The following is an 18,154-nucleotide window of genomic DNA, read 5'->3' on the forward strand; positions in this document are numbered from 1 at the left end:
TATGCTCGCAGCGGGAACTGTGCCCAAGCCCTGGGGCCTCCGTGGAGGGGAGGGGCGGCACCTTCTATCTCCTTCTCTGGGTCTGTTTCCCGCAGCCTGGTTTCTCTGTCCTTTGGCCGTCTCCGTGCCTCCCCCCTCACTGCCCACTGGCTCCCTCCCCTAAACAGCTCTGCTGCCTGCTGCCAGGCCCCCAGCCACCCCCAACACACACACACACACACACACACACACACACACACACACACACACACACACACCTTCAGCCCTGAGTTAGTGATGGACACCAGTCTCACCCAGGTGATTCATTTATCCCTCAAATGGGAACTCACAGAGTATGAGACCATGTCTGAGAAGATTCTAGACCCCTCGCCGGCTTCTCAGAACTGTCCCCCTGGTTCTGCCCTGTGTCAGGCAGGGCCTCAGAGCGGCGGGGAGGGTAGACTGTGCTGCCGGGCCGCTGGAGGGAGGCATGGTCCTGGTCCCCGCTGGTTCCCTATGTTCCGACCGCCGCCCCCCCCCCACCGACCTGGGTCCTCAGCACGGGGAGGGACCTGGGTCCTCAGCGGCTGCCCCCAACCCAGTGGCTCTCGATGCCTATGGCCTGTGTCTGAGCCCAGGTTTCCTGCCTACAAAACGGGGTAAGTCTGGGGCACCCAGGGGCTCAGTCGGTTAAGCATTTGACTTCGGCTCAGGTCATGATCTCATGGTTTGTGAGTTTGAGCCCCGCGTTGGGCTCTGTGCTGACAGCTCAGAGCCTGGAGCCTGCTTCAGACTCTCTGTCTCCCTCTCTCTGACCCTGCCCTGCTCGTGCTCTGTCTCTGTCTCTCTCTCTCAAACATAAATAAAATCAAAAAAAAAAAAAAAAAAAGGATAAGCCTGAGAGAGCTATGGACTTGACACGTAAGTAAACTTTGGGGCATCACCCAGCGGGGTGGAAACTGGGCCATCCTCACGCCCTATGACGCCCTGTGCTCAGCCCAGAGCTGGGCACACGGCAGGTGCCCGGCACACATCAGAGGGACACACGGTGCTCAATGAGTGCTGGCCCTTCTCAGACACTGCCTGGAGAGGTGGGGGAGGAGGAGGAGGGGCCCAGGGGCTTCTGTACCCGCCCCCCACCCCCCAGGCAGGGGAGACGTCACTGTCTCTGCCTTTTTGGAATGATGCCTTCACGAGGGTCCCTCTGGCTGTGACGGCTCTGTCCCCTCTTCCACAGCGTCCCCCTCGGATGTGGGCCTCCTCCTTGGAGCCTCGCATCTTCTGCTCCACAGGGGCCCCCGTCCGCCCAGGCCCCCAAGTATCTCAGTGGCGGGAGGGACCTCAGAGGTGGTCCTGCCCAACTCCCCCGTTTTATGGAAAAGTTTGAAAACAAGGCCCAGAGATGATGCCACACGCCCAGGAAGTAGGGGAGTGGGGTCTGCAGGAGACCCCGCTCTGGTGTCCGACTGAACAATCTCTGTGACCCGAACCCGGGCATGTCCCGGGTGCTACTCACAGTAGAGGATTTCGTAGTCTCCGGAATTGGACACGAGGAACTGTGAGTTCACAGACCAGTCCAGGTGCGTAATGAAGCTGGAATGACCCTGGGGGCAGAGAGAGCAGGGTGCGTGTCATTCGCCTGGGCTCCAGCACTGCTGCCCGGGGCGGCGGTGGGGCCCCCCCCATCTCCGCGGAAATGCTCAGAGCGCCTACCGAGCACTTGCCGACGCGAGTGTACTTCCTCCCGTTGTCGCTGACCCCGTAGATGTAGATACAGTTGTCGTGCGAGCCTATTGCTAAGAAGTTCCCGTCTGCAAAAACATGCAGGTGACATTTCCATTGGTAAAAATAAACGCTTGTCAATTACAAGGGATGATGCCAGCTTACGTCACAGATTTAGGGGGAAAAAATAGCCAGATGGATGACTTCATTCAAAGAGAAGAGTTTACTTTTCTGGGAGTCCCATACCACTTGCAAAGCTGTCTTGAAAATCCGCCCCGACCCGATCTCCCCCCAACTGATAACCCCGTCCCTGCCACTCCCACACGGAAGGAGACTCGTTCCCTTGGTGGCCCCCGAGGCCCTCCAGGCTGTGGCCGCCTCGCTCCTCACCACATGCCAGACTCTCAGACCTCCGCACAGGCTGTTCTCACCCACCCCCACCCGGCATCTCCTGCCTCACCTCTGCCTGGAGGGCCCTTCCCAGCTCTCTTCCCATAGGCCATCAGTTACCACTTTCATCTGGGTCTCTGGCCTCAGGAAGGACTAAGGAATCAGGCTTCAGAGCGTGTGTGGGGACACAGGGAGGAAGCAGCTCAGTGTGACCTGAAAGCACAGCCAGCACTGGTGGCTGACAGATGAACGTGCCACGTGTGAAGGCAGAGGGGGACCCGGAAGTGCTAGGAAGGAGACAGGCCTGAGCCACTAACCCAGAGGCAGTCAGGCCTTCCCGAGCACAAGAGCCAGAAGGAAGGGGAAGGGAACCGCATGGGGGGTGGGCGACCTGAGGCCCCACGTGGGGCAAAGAGTGGCGGGGGTTCCGCACACTAGCTCGGGGGCCGTGCACGCACCCCTGCTCTCACTCAGCATCTGTCTCTCCCCCTACAAAGCAAGGCCCGTGGCGCCTCCCCACAGCGATTCGGAGGGTTTTCCTGACGGCATCTGTGAAGGTCCCCGCGGTCACCGGCCTGTCATCAGGCTTCCAGGAAGGTTCCTGCCCCCACCTCCTTCATCAGATTTTCCTTCTCCCAGGATAGGGAGTCCTGCAGGCAACAGCACGGCCTGAGACCATCAGGAGATGGCGTTTCAGGAAGTCCTGGCCCGGCGGCCAGCTCCAGATGAGGGCGTCGGCAAGACCAAGTCAGCCTGTCCAGAGCACAAACCCTAACAGAAGGAGGAAACTGGCCCAAGACAGCGGAGGCCTGGAGGAGGGCACCATCAGTTGCCGACGGTTCTCGAGAAGGCCGGCAGCTGCATGGGAAACTACACACACGCGTGATTCCTCCAAGTGACTGGGGCCCACAACAGTGACGACAGGAGCTACGCGCCAATGACAAGGACTACAAAGTTATAACCGTCCACATTCACACAGAGCCCACTATGTACTATTCTAGACGCATCCTGTATCCGTTTATTTAAACCTCATAAGCCCTACAGACAGGTAGGTCTGAGCACCCCCATTTTCAGGAGAGGAAACTGAGGCATCCATGGTAAAGTAACTTGCTCAAGGTCATACAAGTTTATGGAAGCTGGGATTCGAACCCGGGCAGTCCGACTCCAAAGCCCCAGCATCTCACTGCTAATCCTGGACCCAGCTCAAGGGTGAAGAACAGCTGAAAGTCTGCCATGTGAGGCGTTGGCGTGCTGGCTTGTATGCTCCTTGGAGATGATCACAAGGAGCTCATCACCTGTTAACTCTGAAATAACGAGGCCTCTTGCAGAATGGAACCACTTGTTACACTTTTGGGCTCCAGCTCTCAGATTTAGACTATTCTACGTTCCTCATGTAAGTGGGAGCACACACTGTCTTTTTGTGACTGCCTCCTTTTGCTCAGTGTAATGTCCTCATCTGGTTGTAAAAGCAAGTGTCAGAATTTCCTTCTTTAAAAAGTTTTTAAAATGTTTATGTTATTTTAGAGAGAGAGACAGAGCTGAATGGGGGAGGGACAGAGAGAGAGGGAGACACAATCCGAAGCGGGTTCTAGACTCCAAGCTGTCAGCACAGAGCCCAACATGGGGCTTGAACCCATGAACTGCATCATGACCTGCGCCGGTCAGATGCTTAACCGACTGAGCCACCCAGATGCCCCCAATTTCCTTCTTTTTAAAGGCTGAGTGACATTCTGTTGAATGGCTATCCGACATTTTGCTTATCCATCCATCTATTGATGGACACTTGGGTGCTTCCACAGTTTAGCTACTGTGGATAACAATACTATGAACATGGGTGCATGAAGCCACTTTGAGACAAGGGTCACCTGGTTAATGGAGAAAGGTTGCCCTGATCTGGCCTCGAGCCATTATCTTTGCCCCGCACAGTCTCCAGTCAATGACTCCAAAACCCGAGATGCAGAATTACTGTAAAAACAGCTCTCTGATCCCCAGGGGATGGTCATCAAATTAAGTGACAAGAAATATACTCCCCAAAGGACTCTGCTCATGTTAGCAGGAGCTGCTAGATATCTGTGGGCTTTCTAGAAGTGAGTGTAGATGATGGGCTCTTGTACTTCACAGACACTCAACAAGAAAATGATGAGAAACACACAAAACACAGAAAAGGATGCAGAATATTGGCCAGAATGAACAGAATGAAATACGATGCTTAAAACGTCAAGAATGAAAGGCATCCCGAACTGAGTAGGCTCCTTCTCAACGTCGGAAAAGGTTCCAAGCGGTATGTTTAGGGTGGGGAGTTATGAACTTTGTTCAGGCACAAGAAAAACATGCCTGGAGGGGTTGCTCCTTCTACGACGTTCCCCGTAGGGACCAAGGACACAGCCCACCACGGAGCAGGGACCACTGTCAATCAGTTTCTAAAACAGAGGATTCGTACAGAGCAGTAGCAGTTGAGTCTTGGCCAAGTATTTCCAAAGACTAAGCTGCTATTTCCTTCAAAAAAATTTTTTAGATGTTTATTTATTTTTGACAGAGAGAGAGAGAGCGTATGAGCACGAGCACACACAAGAGGAGCAGAGAGAGAGGAAGAGAGAGAAAGAATTCCAAGCGGGTTCTGCACTGTCATGAGGCTTGAACTCCCCAACCGTGAGATCATGACCTAAACCAAAAGCAAGAATCGCACACTTAACCCACTGAGCCACCCAGGTGCCCCCAACTGGTCACTGTTGAAGGGCACAGAGAACAAACTCCTTCCCCCAGAAACTGGTAAACAAAGTAAAAGAAACCAGGCATTTATCCTGACTTTCCTTAATGAATGCTGCCATACTGTTAAGTAACAAAAGAGATGATAAGCAGTTTCTCTTTGCAGAAATATTATATTCAATGAGTGAACAAGAAAATTAACACTGGGAAAGCACTCATCTGCTGCCTCTTATGGATCTAGGCATTGGGCACCGACAGCTGCTAATATCACAAAACGTGAGACGAGCAGACGGGAGCCTCCCATAGAAGGAAGACGCCAGTACACATTGAACCTGAACAGCATCCAGACACTAGATCCAAAAATCACATTGGAGAAAGTACAGGGGACAGAGGAGCATGCTGAACGCCACCAGGGGGATGCACTCAGCAAAACCCAGAGTGGGGAAAACGCTACGGGAAGAATGAGTCCATTCCTCCAGCAAGTGAACAGGGCGCACAGGAAGAATGGGGGTGAGAGGGGGGTCGGTGGGGGGCACAGAACAAGCACAAGGAACTACGGATTAGAAGGGAGTTCAGAGACAAGGCAAGCCATTACTGTGTGTGAGTCTTTTTTGGATCCCAAATTATTTATTTAAAAAAATTTTTTTAATGTTTTTATTTATTTCTGAGAGAGAGAGAGAGAGAGGGGGAGAGAGAGAGACAGCATGAGTAGGGGAGGGTCAGAGAGAGAGGGAGACACAGAATCTGAAACAGGCTCCAGGTTCCAAGCTGTCAGCACAGAGCCCGATGTGGTGCTCGAACCCACAAACCGTGAGATCATGACCTGAGCTGAAGTCAGATGCTTAACCGACTGAGCCACCCAGGTGCCCCTTTTGGATCCCAATTTAAACCGTTAAAAAAAAGCCAATTGAAAATTGGAATAGTGACTGGATAGCTAATGATATTAAGAGGCTGTTGCTAATTTGGGTTGAGGAGGTGAAGGTGACCCTGTGTCTGTGCTAAGAACAAGTGGGCAGGACTTGTAGCTAGTGACCTAGGGAGGAGCCTGGCAAATCCTCTCCCCATACGGTAGTCGTAACGATGCTCGAAACTGACATAAATAACCATTTCAGGACTCTGGAAATTGATCCAAGACACAAAACCATCTGAGGAGTGTTTATACTTTAAAAATTGCTGACTGTGGGGGCGGGGTGGTGGTGGCAGCAGCTGGGAGGCTCAGTCGGTGAAGCGTCTGACCTCGGCTCGGGTCATGATCTTGCAGCTCGTGGGTTCGAGCCCTGTGTCGGGCTCTGTACTGACAGTGCGGTGCCCACTTGGGATCCTCTGTCTCCCTCTTTCACTCTGCCCCTCCCCCACTAGCGTGCACGCGCTCTCTCTCAAAAATAACCATCCGGGGTGAGAGCAGTAGGAGTGTGGGGTGTGCTTGCCTAGGGCTAGGGCTATTCTCACCCCTCTGGCTCGGCTGGCTCAGGGGGTCTGGCAGGGCAGAGCCGGCTGTGAGGACCAGGGGCTTTGTTTCCGGGGTCAAGCTCCTCACAGAGCCCTGGGAGACACCTATGCCCAGCAACCCCATCGGCGGAAGTAACAATCTCCAGGGCGGTTGAGTGGAGAGGGCCAGTGGCCTGCGGTTCCTGGTGATGGGGGGCTGCATGCTGGCACAGGGCAGGCAGGCGAGGCCGCCAGGGACCCGCCATCCTGGCCACGCTGAGGCTGCACAGAAGTGAACAGCGGGCAGACCTGGAAACAGCCCGAATCTGGCCACGCTCTTCCACCTGCACACACGACCCCTGGCAGAGGATGCGAGCCTTCCTGGCTTGACGTGTCTGAGCACAACTCTGTCCGGTCTTCCATTCAAACCACACGAGGCCAAGCTGAGAGAGGAGGCAAGAGAAATGACCAATTCCACAGGAACAGCTGGAGATTCCCATCCCTCTCTCTCAGCAACTGAGAGAACAGTCAGACAGAATATCAGCAGGGACACAGATGAACTGAGCAACCCCATCCATTAACTCTGAAGATTATCAACCCACTTGTCCTAACTGGCTTTTCTAGAACACTCCACCCAGGAGTGTGGAACACACATTCTTCTCAAGTATATCTGGACGTCATCCAGGATAGATCCCATGTTAGGCTATGAAAACCAGTTTCAATGGGTTAAAGGTGATTAAAAGTCACACAAAATACATCCTATGACCACCACAAAGTTAAATTAGAGAACAGGAAAAAATATGGGAAATCTCCCAAATATGTGGAAATTAAACAAGACATGTCTAAATAGCTTACAGGCCAGAGGAGAAATCATTAAGGATACTAGAAAATATTTTTAACTGAATGGAAATGAAAACACAATGTATCAAATTGGTGGGATGTGACAGAGGCAGAGCTGATGGGGAAATTTATGGCTGTAAACACATCTACAGCAGAAAGGAAAGGTCTGCAATCAGTGACCTAAGCTTCTACCTTCAGAAACTAAAAAAGAAGAGCAAACTACATATTATTCAAGCAGAGGAAGGGAAAAAGTAAAAATCAGAATGAGAGAAAAAAATGAAAAAAGAAAAATCAACAAAAACAAGAGTTGATTCTTTGAAAAGATCAACAAAATTGACAAGCTTTTATAGCCAGACTGACCAAGAGGAAAAGAGAGAAGATGGAGTTTCCAGAGTCAAGAATGAATGAGGAGGCCTCACCACCAACCTCAGGAAAATTAAAAGGATTATGAGCAAATATTAAGAACGACTGAATGCCAACACATTATGACAACTTAGATGAAATGGACAATCTACCAAAGCCAACTCAAGAAGTAAACATTTGGAGCAGACTTACAAGAAACTGAATTAGTAATTAAAATCCATTCCATATCTCAGAAAGCCCAGATGGTTCACTAAGTTCACATGAGCTCTACCAAGTATTTAATTAAGAAATAATATTAATCCAGGGCACTTGGGTGGCTTAGTGGGTTAAGCGTCCGGCTTCGGCTCAGGTCATGCTCTCACGGTTCGTGGGTTTGAGCCCCGCATCAGGCTCTGTGCTGACAGCTCAGAGCCTGGAGCCTCTTTCGGATTCTGTGTCTCCCTCTCTCACGGACCCTCCCCTGCTCATGCTGTCTCTCTCTCTCAGAAATAAATAAAAAACTTAAAAAAAAAAAGAAATAATATTAATCCTCAAGAAACTGAAAAGACTTGGCACTGTCACAGCAGCAATTCTACCTGTATTGATCCACAAACTCAACATAATCCCTATTAAAATCCCAGCAGGTTTTTTAAAATTACAAATGGATGAGCTGAATTGTAAAATTTATATATGAATGGTGAGGACCTATAATGGCCAAAACAACTCTGGAAAGGCACAGCAAAGTTGGAGGAGACAGGGGCACCTGGGGGGCTCAGTTGGTTGAGTGTCCCACTTCGGCTCCAGTCATGATCTCGCAGCCCATGGGTTCAAGCCCTGAGTCAGGCTCTGTGCTGACAGCTGGGAGCCTGGAGCCTGCTTTGGATTCTGTGTCTCCCTCTCTCTCTGCCCGTCTCCCACTTGCACTCTGTCTCTGTCTCTCTCTCTCTCAAAAATAAATAAACGTTAGGAAAAAACCTCACTCTGAAATCATGGTCATAAAGACTGCGTGGTCCTGGCATGGGATAAACACAGGGTTTTTGACGGAAGCGTCAAGATCGTCCGACAGGGAAAGGATTGTCCTTTGAGAGGCTGGTGCTGGGATTAGTAGATAACGACAAGCAGAACGGATGAAACGTTTACCTCTGGCAACGCCCATGGGTCCACTGCATGTACGGGCTAAGTCAAACACCGTTCTAAATGGAAGGAGCAGGGAAATGCTTCATGACGAGTCTGACAGCAAAAGCATGACTCATCAGAGAAAAACGTGAGGAAATGGACTTCACCAAAATTGAAAGCTTTTGCTTCGAAAGACCCCGTTGAGAAGGAGAAAAGACAAGTCACATGCTGGGGGCAAATATTTGCAAATTGTGTATCTGGGAAAGAGCTATAGTAGGGGCATCTGCGTGGCTCCATCAGTGAAGCGTCTGAATCTTGGTTTCAGCTCAGGTCATGATCTCACAGTTTGTGGGTTGGAGCCCCATGTCAGGCTCTGCCCTGAAAGCACGGAGCCTGCTTGGGACTCTCTCTCCCTCTCTCTCTGCCCCTCTCTGGCTTGTGTCCTCTCTCAATAAATATATAAACAAACAAACAAACAAAAAACATTTTTTAAGAAGAACTTACACGGAGACTACAGAAAGCACTGCTATAACTCAAGAGTAAGACGCCCTAATTAAAACAACAGGCCAAGTATCTGAAAAGACGTTTCACCGAAGATAGAGGCGTGATGGGCAGACACAGGAAAACATGAGCATCTTCGACAGTGGGGGGGGGGGGGGGATGTGAATGAAAACCGCAATGGGATACTGCGTCACCCCGACCAGAAGGGCCGTCCTGAAAGCTGCAGGCACTGCCAGGTGTCATGGAAATGCAGAGAAACCAGACCCACATGCATTGTCGGTGGGAGCGCAAAACGGTGCAGCCTCTCTGGAGAGCAGTTTGGCACAGTTTCGTAAAACACTAAGCACAAAATTTACCGTGCAGTCTACCAGCCCTACTGCTAGGAATTTACCAAAGAGAAATGAAAACAAGCGACTACAGAGACATGTAATGAATGTTCACAGCAGCACCATTCACAACAGCCTGAACCCGGAAACTACCCACGTGTCCGCTGACTGATGAGGGGAGAAACGCAAGGAAGTACATCCACCGAATGGAGTGGTACCTAGCAATGAAAAAGGAATAAACTACGGGGGTACCTGAGTGGCTCAGTTGGTTAAGCTTCTGACTGTGGTTCAAGTCATGATCTCACAGTTTGTGAGTTCGAGCCCCGCGTCGGGCTCTGTGCTGACAGCTCGACGCCTGGAGCCTGCTTTGGATTCAGTGTCTCCCTCTCTCTCTCTGCCCCTCCTCCACTCACACTGTCTCTCTCTTTCTCCCTCTCTCAAAAATAAACTTAAAAAAAAAATAAAGAGAAATAAACTACTGATATATACATAACAACATGAATTAATCTCAAAAACAGTATTCTAGGTAAAAGAAGCCACATGCAGCAGGCTGTGCGGTAGATCATTCCACTGATACGAAGTGTCCAGAAAAGACAATTTACAGAACAAAACACCAGATCAGTGGTTGCCTAAGGCTGAGGGGTGGGAGTAGATATTAATTGCTAAGGGGCAGGGGGGCATCTTTTGGGGTGCTGGAAAAGTTCTTAAATTGGTTTGTGGCTAAAGCTGTACAACTGCATGAATTCACCCGAGTCACTGAGTGTACTCTTACCGTGGGTAAAGCACCGTCTGTAAATTACACCTAAATAAAGCTGTTCAAAAATAAAGAGGCTTCATCCTGTTAAGATACACATACAGCAATATTAACAGAAGAGAGGCCAAGCTGCCTGGGAACTGCTTCAAAACCACCGGGGAAGGGGCGGCGGGTGGGGCTCCGCATGACAGGATCGGCGGGGCGTCCGTGACTTCTGCAGCTGGGTCACAGGGACACGGGGATTCATGACGCAAACAGGTCTGGTTTTGTCTACGTTGGACATTTTCCACAATAAGGATTTAAAAAACAAACAAACCCAAACACAGTGACCCACGGGAGGGACACCGCCGCCTGAATGCCACGGTTCCGTGTGGTATAAACTCCCCTGCGGAGCCTTGTGAGGGTTTTTCCCTAAAGACGTCTATGCGGCATTTCCCCAGGCTGCTGTAGCTGTGGCGGGCGGCGGGCGTGCTAACCTGGGGAGTAGCGCATCACGGAGAGCTGCTCGTTTCCGTCCGTGTGGACGGTGACCAAGTCTTTCGTGTCCGTGTCAAACACAAACCACCTGTTGTGAACATGAGAAACAGCACAATGAATTGTTTGGTGAGACAAGGAAGGAAGACTGACAGCCGACAGGAACTATTAGCAACTATTATTCTAAGGGCTTAATAAGTACTCTTTGCAACAAGGATGCTTGTTACCGACTTTAATTTAAAGGAAAGTTCCTGCACATGAGCATTTCCTAAAGAAAGCAGCAGCACCCTGGCTTCCCCTCGCAACGATTCCATTCCAGTGTGGCGACAGGTCCTCAGTGTCTGCATTTTGCCACTTACATGTAAAAGGTCAGGGAGCCCTGGGCAGGGAAGGTGGACCCACACCTAACGCCGGGCCCGTGGCCAGAGGGAGCATGAGGGGGCTGCCTGCAAGGGCTCTTACCCCGAGAGCAGGCCTGGCAGCGGGGGGTGGGGGGCGCTGGGAGAGCGTCGTGGTGTCTGAGCGTCCACGAACGGTGGCGTGCACCGGCCAGGGGACGGCAAGGGTGGAGGGGGTGGGGTGAGGCAGGGTCAGGTGCAGGACCGGTCTGGGCTCTGTGTCCTCAACTGCTGTGCAGAGCTACACGCGTACGCACGAGCTTCGCGCCCTCCGACGAGGATGTGGGACTCGGTAAGCGTGAGCTGTGGAATGATCGCGCTCTCCTGCCTGTGTGTTCTCGGGGGGGTGCAGTCACCGGGACTGCAGGGGTCTTGGCGTTGAAAAGGACTGTGGGTGCCCTGCTGCGGTGGTTTCAGACCTCGGGGACCCCCGATGGCGTGCATTCTGCGGGCGTGCCCACCGCGCGGCACTACTGTTCTCCAACTTCCAGTTGGGCCCAAACACGGCCTCCCAATGGGACGGGCTGGCCCCTGGATTCTGGGTGTGGCACCCCGACTGATTCCTTGCATCTCCAGCAACCGTTTACTGTTAACGTCCATCTAACATGAACAGAGGTCAGAACACCAGAAGCAGAGGGGCTGGGGCCGACCAGGCTAAGGGTGGCCCTTGGACCAGAGATGGGGCAGGCGTATGTGGGGGGGACCAGGTGCCACCTGCCATCTCTCCCGCCCGCAGGCCCCTGTCTGTGGTTCTGAGCTTCCCGACACTGTCACCGGCCCCCGTCCTACTGCCACGGTCGCAAGCTGGTCTGGCGATAACCGGCCATCAGCCATTCGTCAGAGCCTGAGTCTGAAGCGTCCACTGAGAGTTAAAAGGAAGGAGTGTGTGTGTGTGTGTGTGTGTGTGTGCAAGCGCGCGCACACAAACATTTTCATGAAGAATTCTATTGGCTATGAAATGCCAACAGAATGCCAGCACTGCTGCCTGTGACTTGCGAATGGCCACTCTTTCCTTACACTCACCCCATAGTCATCACAACAGGGCCCAAGGGGTTCGCTTTCCAGAGAGGAAAGAAGGTAGGAAACCGCCAAACATATTTGAATGAAACCACAATAAGCATATGTACCATGACAAAGAGTATAAAAGTGCAATCAAAATATACAAAACGATAATAACGCTAACCGCCGTCCTGCCTCCCAGGCAGCCCCGTAAAATGCTGCAGATACTGTCGCCTTCAATCAGCAGCTGTGTGGCCGGGCAGACACTGCTGTCAAAATCCATAAAAAAGCAACAACCCAGAGAGGTTGTTTAACTGGCTGGGAGACACATTGCTGCCCAGCGGCACAGCAGGGATTCAAGTGCAGGCCTCCTGCCCGGCACATGGGAGGCGCGTGGTACGTAAGTGTTACTGGAATCTGAATCTGAGCCTCAGGATCTGGGCAGTTTCTACCATTTTGAAAGGGCAGCAAGAAAAAGCATCTTTAAATTCTCAGAGCTTTGAAATGCTTTCTCGCCGGATCCCAGAGCTGAGGTCCCTCCCACAGCCTGCAGGTCAGGGCTTGAGGAGCTCCCAAAATATCCCCAAACTGTAGAGAAGCACGTGCATGTGTGTGTGTAGATGGTGGGGGTGGGGGGCCTTTTCTAGGAGAAGGGTCCATAGCGTCCCTGAGATTCTCCCACGGTCCCAAATGCAAGGACCATTGTCTTTCCTGTTACTGTCGAGACGTGACTTAGTCCTTGGTCAGTTGCTGGAAGCTGAGAGGGACAGCAAGAGCTAGACCACGCCCGTCCCCATCCCCGGGGAAACACAGATAGCAGCCGCTTTTCCACGGACTCTGAGGGCACAAGCCATGCTGGCATGGACTTACCTCCCAGTCAGTGTTCCGACTGCAACCACAGACCCTGAAGGATGAAAACCAGAAGACTGAGCTGGGTCCTAAAATATTTTAAAGGAAGTGTAAATTGATGGCCAGACACAGCACGACTGCAGAAAACACACGCACGCATGTATACACACACACACACACACACACACACACACACACACACACACACGGCTCTTCCAAAGGGCTACACGGTCCCATTTAAACTAAATGTTTCCTGGGGCACCTGGGGGGCTCAGTCGGTTAAGGGTCCGACTTCGGCTAAGGTCATGATCTCACAGGTCATGAGTTCAAGCCCCGCGTTGGGCTCTGTGCTGACAGCTCAGAGCCTGGAGCCTGTTTCAGATTCTGTGTCTCCCTCTCTCTCTACCCCTTCCCTGCTCACGCTCTGTCTCTCTCTGTCTCTCAAAAATAAATAAATGTAAAAATAAAAAAAAAAATAAAATAAACGTCGCCTTTCTCTCCAAGAGAGGAGACTGTTTTCCTACTCCGACGAAGGTCACATGTCAATAATACTAAACTTGTGTCCCTTTAGAACTTTTCTCTCCCCGTCTTCTATCTTTTCATACCTACAGTAATCAGATGACAGGCCAACAGGTAAACACTCTCCCTCCAAGTCCTGGAGGAAGACTCGGTTGACCCCCACACTGAACGGTAAGCCTGTCGAATAGGTATGCTTCATTTGCCCAGAAATATGTCCGGCGTGCCCAGTGTCCGCAGGGGACCCTGGGCGAGTGCCTGCTGGGCGCAGCACACCACGGCAGCCCTGGAGGGATCTCGAGATGGGTGAGGCACATCCAGGTTTGGATCCAGTGTTTGTTACTAACGTGTTCGTCACTAACTCTGACACAAGTGAGAATGTGGTCAATGACAGAGGTAAAAGCAAGCGGTCAAGTCACAGGGGAGAGAGAGTTAGATGAAGTTTGACGGGGAGGCTGGCTGGACGCTTCCTGGTGCAGAGCTCCTCCGACCCAGGCCGTCACGCACAGCGTCATCGGTGGTGAAGGAGGAAGTGGATGTTCCCATCAGTATTTTCTTGGATCAGGTGTGAAAGGGATGACAGCATGATCAAGAGGTAGAAACAACACAGTTTGGGGCCGTATTTGAGGAACAACAGGTAGAGAGTCAGGGCGTTTACAATGCGGAATGTTCCGGGGGGGGGACGGGAAAGCGTGCAGATGGTGCCAATGATGGAGGAGGCACTACCACGTGAAGGGCTACGGCCACTGGAAAATAATACAGCAGTGATGGTGATTATTTTTCTTTCCGTAAAAAGAGTGACATGATTGGGGCACCTGGCTGGCTGAGTCAGTGGGAGCGTGTGGCTCTTGATCTCAGGGTCGTGAGTTCGAGCCCCACGTTGGGTGGGGAGATTACTTCAAAATAATAAAGTCTTAAGAAAAAAGTGTGACATGATTGAATCTGTGTTTTCTACGGATCACTTGGTAGAAGTGCCTAGAATGCACTGCAGTGAGAGGAGACTAAGGACAGGAGAGTAGGAAAGGAATTCCCACGGGACTGGAAACAGAAAGAGGCACCAGACACGAGTGGATGGACTCAGAAAATAAGAGACTGGAGACTTTTAAGGTACTGATTCTGTTATTGCGGTGTTTCTCCCACAGCGGGGGCCGGGACCGAGTTCGGAGCCGCCACTGACACGTGGAGGGACATCGCCTCCACGTGAAGCTGTACCGCATGATCACTCAGGCTCGGGACGTTTTGGAGAGGAAGACCCACGGGTACACGTGTCCAAAGGCACGCGGCCAGTGTCAGAGGCTCTAGGACTTCAGCACAGAGCTTTCAGGTGCTGGCTCTGAGCCCCTCCCCCACGGCAGGCTGCGGGGCGGACAGTCAGGGGAGGGGGCGGGAGGGGGAGGCTGGTACTGCTTCCAGCGGGGCTGCCACCGAGCAGCGGGGGAGGCCGCCGTCCCCGACCACCACGGCCACTGCCGTGCCTGAAGGTCATCATCACCTGCGTGCAGCCCCCTCGGGTATCCCTCACCTGTCCCTCCAAGTCCCCCTTCCCCCCAGGACAGGTACAACACAGGACAGCGCTTCCTTCAGCCCACCCTACTGGCTGGGCCGCACCCACGCTTTCCTCTGGCTTTGTCGCCACCGTGCTCAGCTCTGCCGGGGACGGCCAGCTCTAGACCCTTGGTGACCTTCTCCAAAATGAAAGGGCTGAAGTGCGGGTTCACCCGGCTGGGAAGAGCCGGGGCCTCTGTGGGGGCTAAGAGGAGGAATGGGGTCTGCAGAGGGGCCGCCCCTGTCCCCGGACTGGCCACGTCAGCAAGGGCACAGGCCACCCAGGATGTACTGTAGACTCACTGGGGTCCCATGCGGTGGAAGACCCTGGGTGTAAATGCTGGCTTTGTCGCTTACTGACTTAGCGACCATGGCAAGCTAGTTGAGTTTCCTAAGCCTCAGTTTCTACGTCTGTACCACCACTCTGCTAACTACCTAACCACCACTCTAACCACCACACGCTGCTGCCAGGATCAAGGATAATACACATACGGTGCCTGGTGCTCACTAACTGTAGCCGCTACCATGTTCCGCATAGGGAGAAGAGATTTCAGCACTCTGACGGGTAATCTGAGTTCCTTTTGCAAAGATCACAGAGTTGCTGACTTTAACACTAACGCATCATATGGGCGCCTGAGTGGCTCAGTTGGTTAAGCGTCCGACTCTTGATCTTGACTCAGGTCATGATCTCACAGTTTGTGGGTTCGAGCCCTGTGTCGGGTTCTATGCTGATAGCACAGAGCCTGCCTGGGATTCTCTCTCTCTCTGTGCCCCTCTTCTGCTCTGTCTCTCAAAGTAAATAAACTTAAAAAATTAAAAAGAAAACCCAGACTAGAGCATCGTCATCAAACTCAAACTGAAGAGATACGTTAAGTCATATGCATACACTCTCATTCCAAAGGTACACCGTAAACAGGATGCGGGCTCATCACAAGGGTTTCTCAGCACGGAAGCCAGTTAAGGACTCTGCCCTCAGGAGACCCCAAAGCCCAGCTCCGGAAGGCTAACTTGCTGTTGAAAAATTCAGCAGCACATTCAGAATTCCATGGATGATGCCACTTGAAGCAATTAAAGCAATGCCATTCGAAGGAGGTAAACCCGGTGACGTCTACTTTGGGAGAGTTTTATGTCACTATCAAAATTTCATGCCAAAAAAATAAATGAACACATTCTAGATGAACTGGTATAAGAAAAATGGAATGTAACGTGCACGTCTACCTCTATTATTTTGTCCCAGACGGGCCGGTGGCCAACAGCGTCCCAGAGAGTGGCGTGCCTGTCATGCCCACAGGTCAAGAACTGAGGTTTCGAGGCATGGATGGCCAGTCCCCAGAGCTCGTCAGTGTGGCCCTGCAAACACAGGGGAGGCTCACTGAAACGCGCCCGTCAACACTTGGAGCCATGGCGGGGGGGTACCCGCCCACGGCATGCGCCCACCTCACACGGCCCTCCTCGGCTTCCCCTCCTGCCCGACCTAAGTCATGGCAGGAACTGAAGCGCTGATCTGAGGAAGGTCACGTTGGTCTCAAACAAAGGAGTGATTTCTGTGTAATACTTTATTATATTCTAACAGCACGTAACATGAGGCGGGCCCGCTGAGCCGGAACGCACCTGAGTGATGGGTGCAAAGCCCCCGGACAAGGTGCCCTGCAGAACAAAGTTTCTGGTTGTGCCGATCAAGATGACGTCGCCCTTCCCCTCGGCCACCGTCCGGATTGGACCAAACTGCTCCGGAATCTGAAGTGAAGAGGAAAGATCGAAAATGTCATTAAATATTAGCTCTGCCATTGAAAATACCTGTTTATGTATCATGATGATAGCTCCCCTCCCATCTCTCTCTCTCTCTCTCTCTCTCACACACACACACACACACACACACACACACACACGTACACACGCACACACGCACACACGTACACACATACAACATGGAAAGAAAGGTTCATGGCCAGCATTTGTTGAGTGAATGATCAAAATCCGAAATCTGACTTTTAAACTCCAAACATGTATGTACCTTAAAAGAATCAGCAAGAGTAAGGTTGTTAAAAAACCAATAAAGAATGAAGCATTTTTTTCTTGCTAAGATTAAGAAATAAGAAATAACAGCTGTGCTGACAGCTCAGAGCCTGGAGCTGCTTCGGATTCCATGTCTCCTTCTCTCTCTGACCCTCCCCTGCTGGTACTCTGTCTTTCTCTCTCTCAAAATAATAAACGTTAAAAAATAAATTTTTAAAAAAACCTTTAAAAATAAAATGGCTATTTTATTTTGTGTGAATTTTATGTCAATTAAAAAAAAATTAACATTCAGTGATGCCTGGGTGGCCTGGGTATCTCACTCGGTTAAGTGTCTGACTTTGGCTCAGGTCATGATCTCGGTTTGTGGGTTTGAGATCCACGTCAGGCTCTGTGCTGACAGCTCAGAGCCTGGAGCCTGCTTCAGATTCTGTGTCTCCCTCTCTCTCTCTGCCCCTCCCCTGCTCACAATCTGTTTCTCTCTGTCTCAAAAATAAACATAGGGGTGTTTGGGTGGCTCAGTCGGTCCAGCGTCTAACTTCGGCTCAGGTCATGATCTCACAGTTAATGGGTTTGAGAACCAAGTCAGGCTCTGTGCTGACAGCTCAGAGCCTGGAACCTGCTTCAAATTCTGTGTCTCCCTCTCTCTCTCTGACCCTCCCCTGCTCACAGTGTCTCTAACTCTCTCTCAAAAATAAATAAAACATTAAAAAATTTAAAAAAGAAAACAAAAATAAACATTGAAAAATAAAACAAAAGAAAAGAAGTTGGAAAAGTTCTAGAACATGTCCATTCTACTCTAAGGATAAAGACCATCAACCTTCAGAATGATGCCGACCTTGATGTCTGTCTGCTCATAACTTCCCTGGGACCTGGGACAGAAAATTCAGTGAGGGTGTGGAAGGCATATTAAATTTCTTGCCTGGAATTCCCACTGGTGTGCAGGGCTGCTGATGTAACGAGGAGGTAAAATAGATACTAAAAGGAGTTAGAGCTTTAGAGAAATGTGTTACCATTTGGCCATGTACAAAGTAATACTCAATAAACATTAGTGATCATGTCTCCAAAGTAACACCTAGAAATTAAAGTGGGAAGGGAAGAAAGATTTTAATGAAAAATCATAACGTGGGTAACATTCCCTTGGAAAAGTGAGATCGTCCTTTCATAAAGATATTCTGAATGTCAAACACATTATAACCTGACATTTTATAAACCAAATTCCATTTTAGTTGTTAAACTGCCTCCACGATTTTAAT

General features: G+C 51.1%; 1 protein-coding gene across 1 annotated transcript in view; it reads right to left on the reverse strand.

Moving 5' to 3' along the window:
• Positions 1 to 18,154, reverse strand: part of EML1 (EMAP like 1) — a 133,691-nt gene that overhangs the window by 3,630 nt on the left and 111,907 nt on the right. The window contains exons 14-19 of the mRNA XM_039252959.1: positions 16,497 to 16,622; positions 16,104 to 16,235; positions 12,846 to 12,913; positions 10,581 to 10,669; positions 1,693 to 1,790; positions 1,496 to 1,583 (exon numbers count right to left, since the gene is read on the reverse strand). Coding sequence (XP_039108890.1) covers positions 1,496 to 1,583; positions 1,693 to 1,790; positions 10,581 to 10,669; positions 12,846 to 12,913; positions 16,104 to 16,235; positions 16,497 to 16,622 — 601 coding nt within the window. The remainder of the gene's footprint in view (positions 1 to 1,495; positions 1,584 to 1,692; positions 1,791 to 10,580; positions 10,670 to 12,845; positions 12,914 to 16,103; positions 16,236 to 16,496; positions 16,623 to 18,154) is intronic.

This window comes from Hyaena hyaena, unplaced genomic scaffold (genome assembly GCF_003009895.1).
Source record: "Hyaena hyaena isolate Hyena2069 unplaced genomic scaffold, ASM300989v1 scaffold_427, whole genome shotgun sequence".
NCBI classification, from domain to species: domain Eukaryota; kingdom Metazoa; phylum Chordata; class Mammalia; order Carnivora; family Hyaenidae; genus Hyaena; species Hyaena hyaena.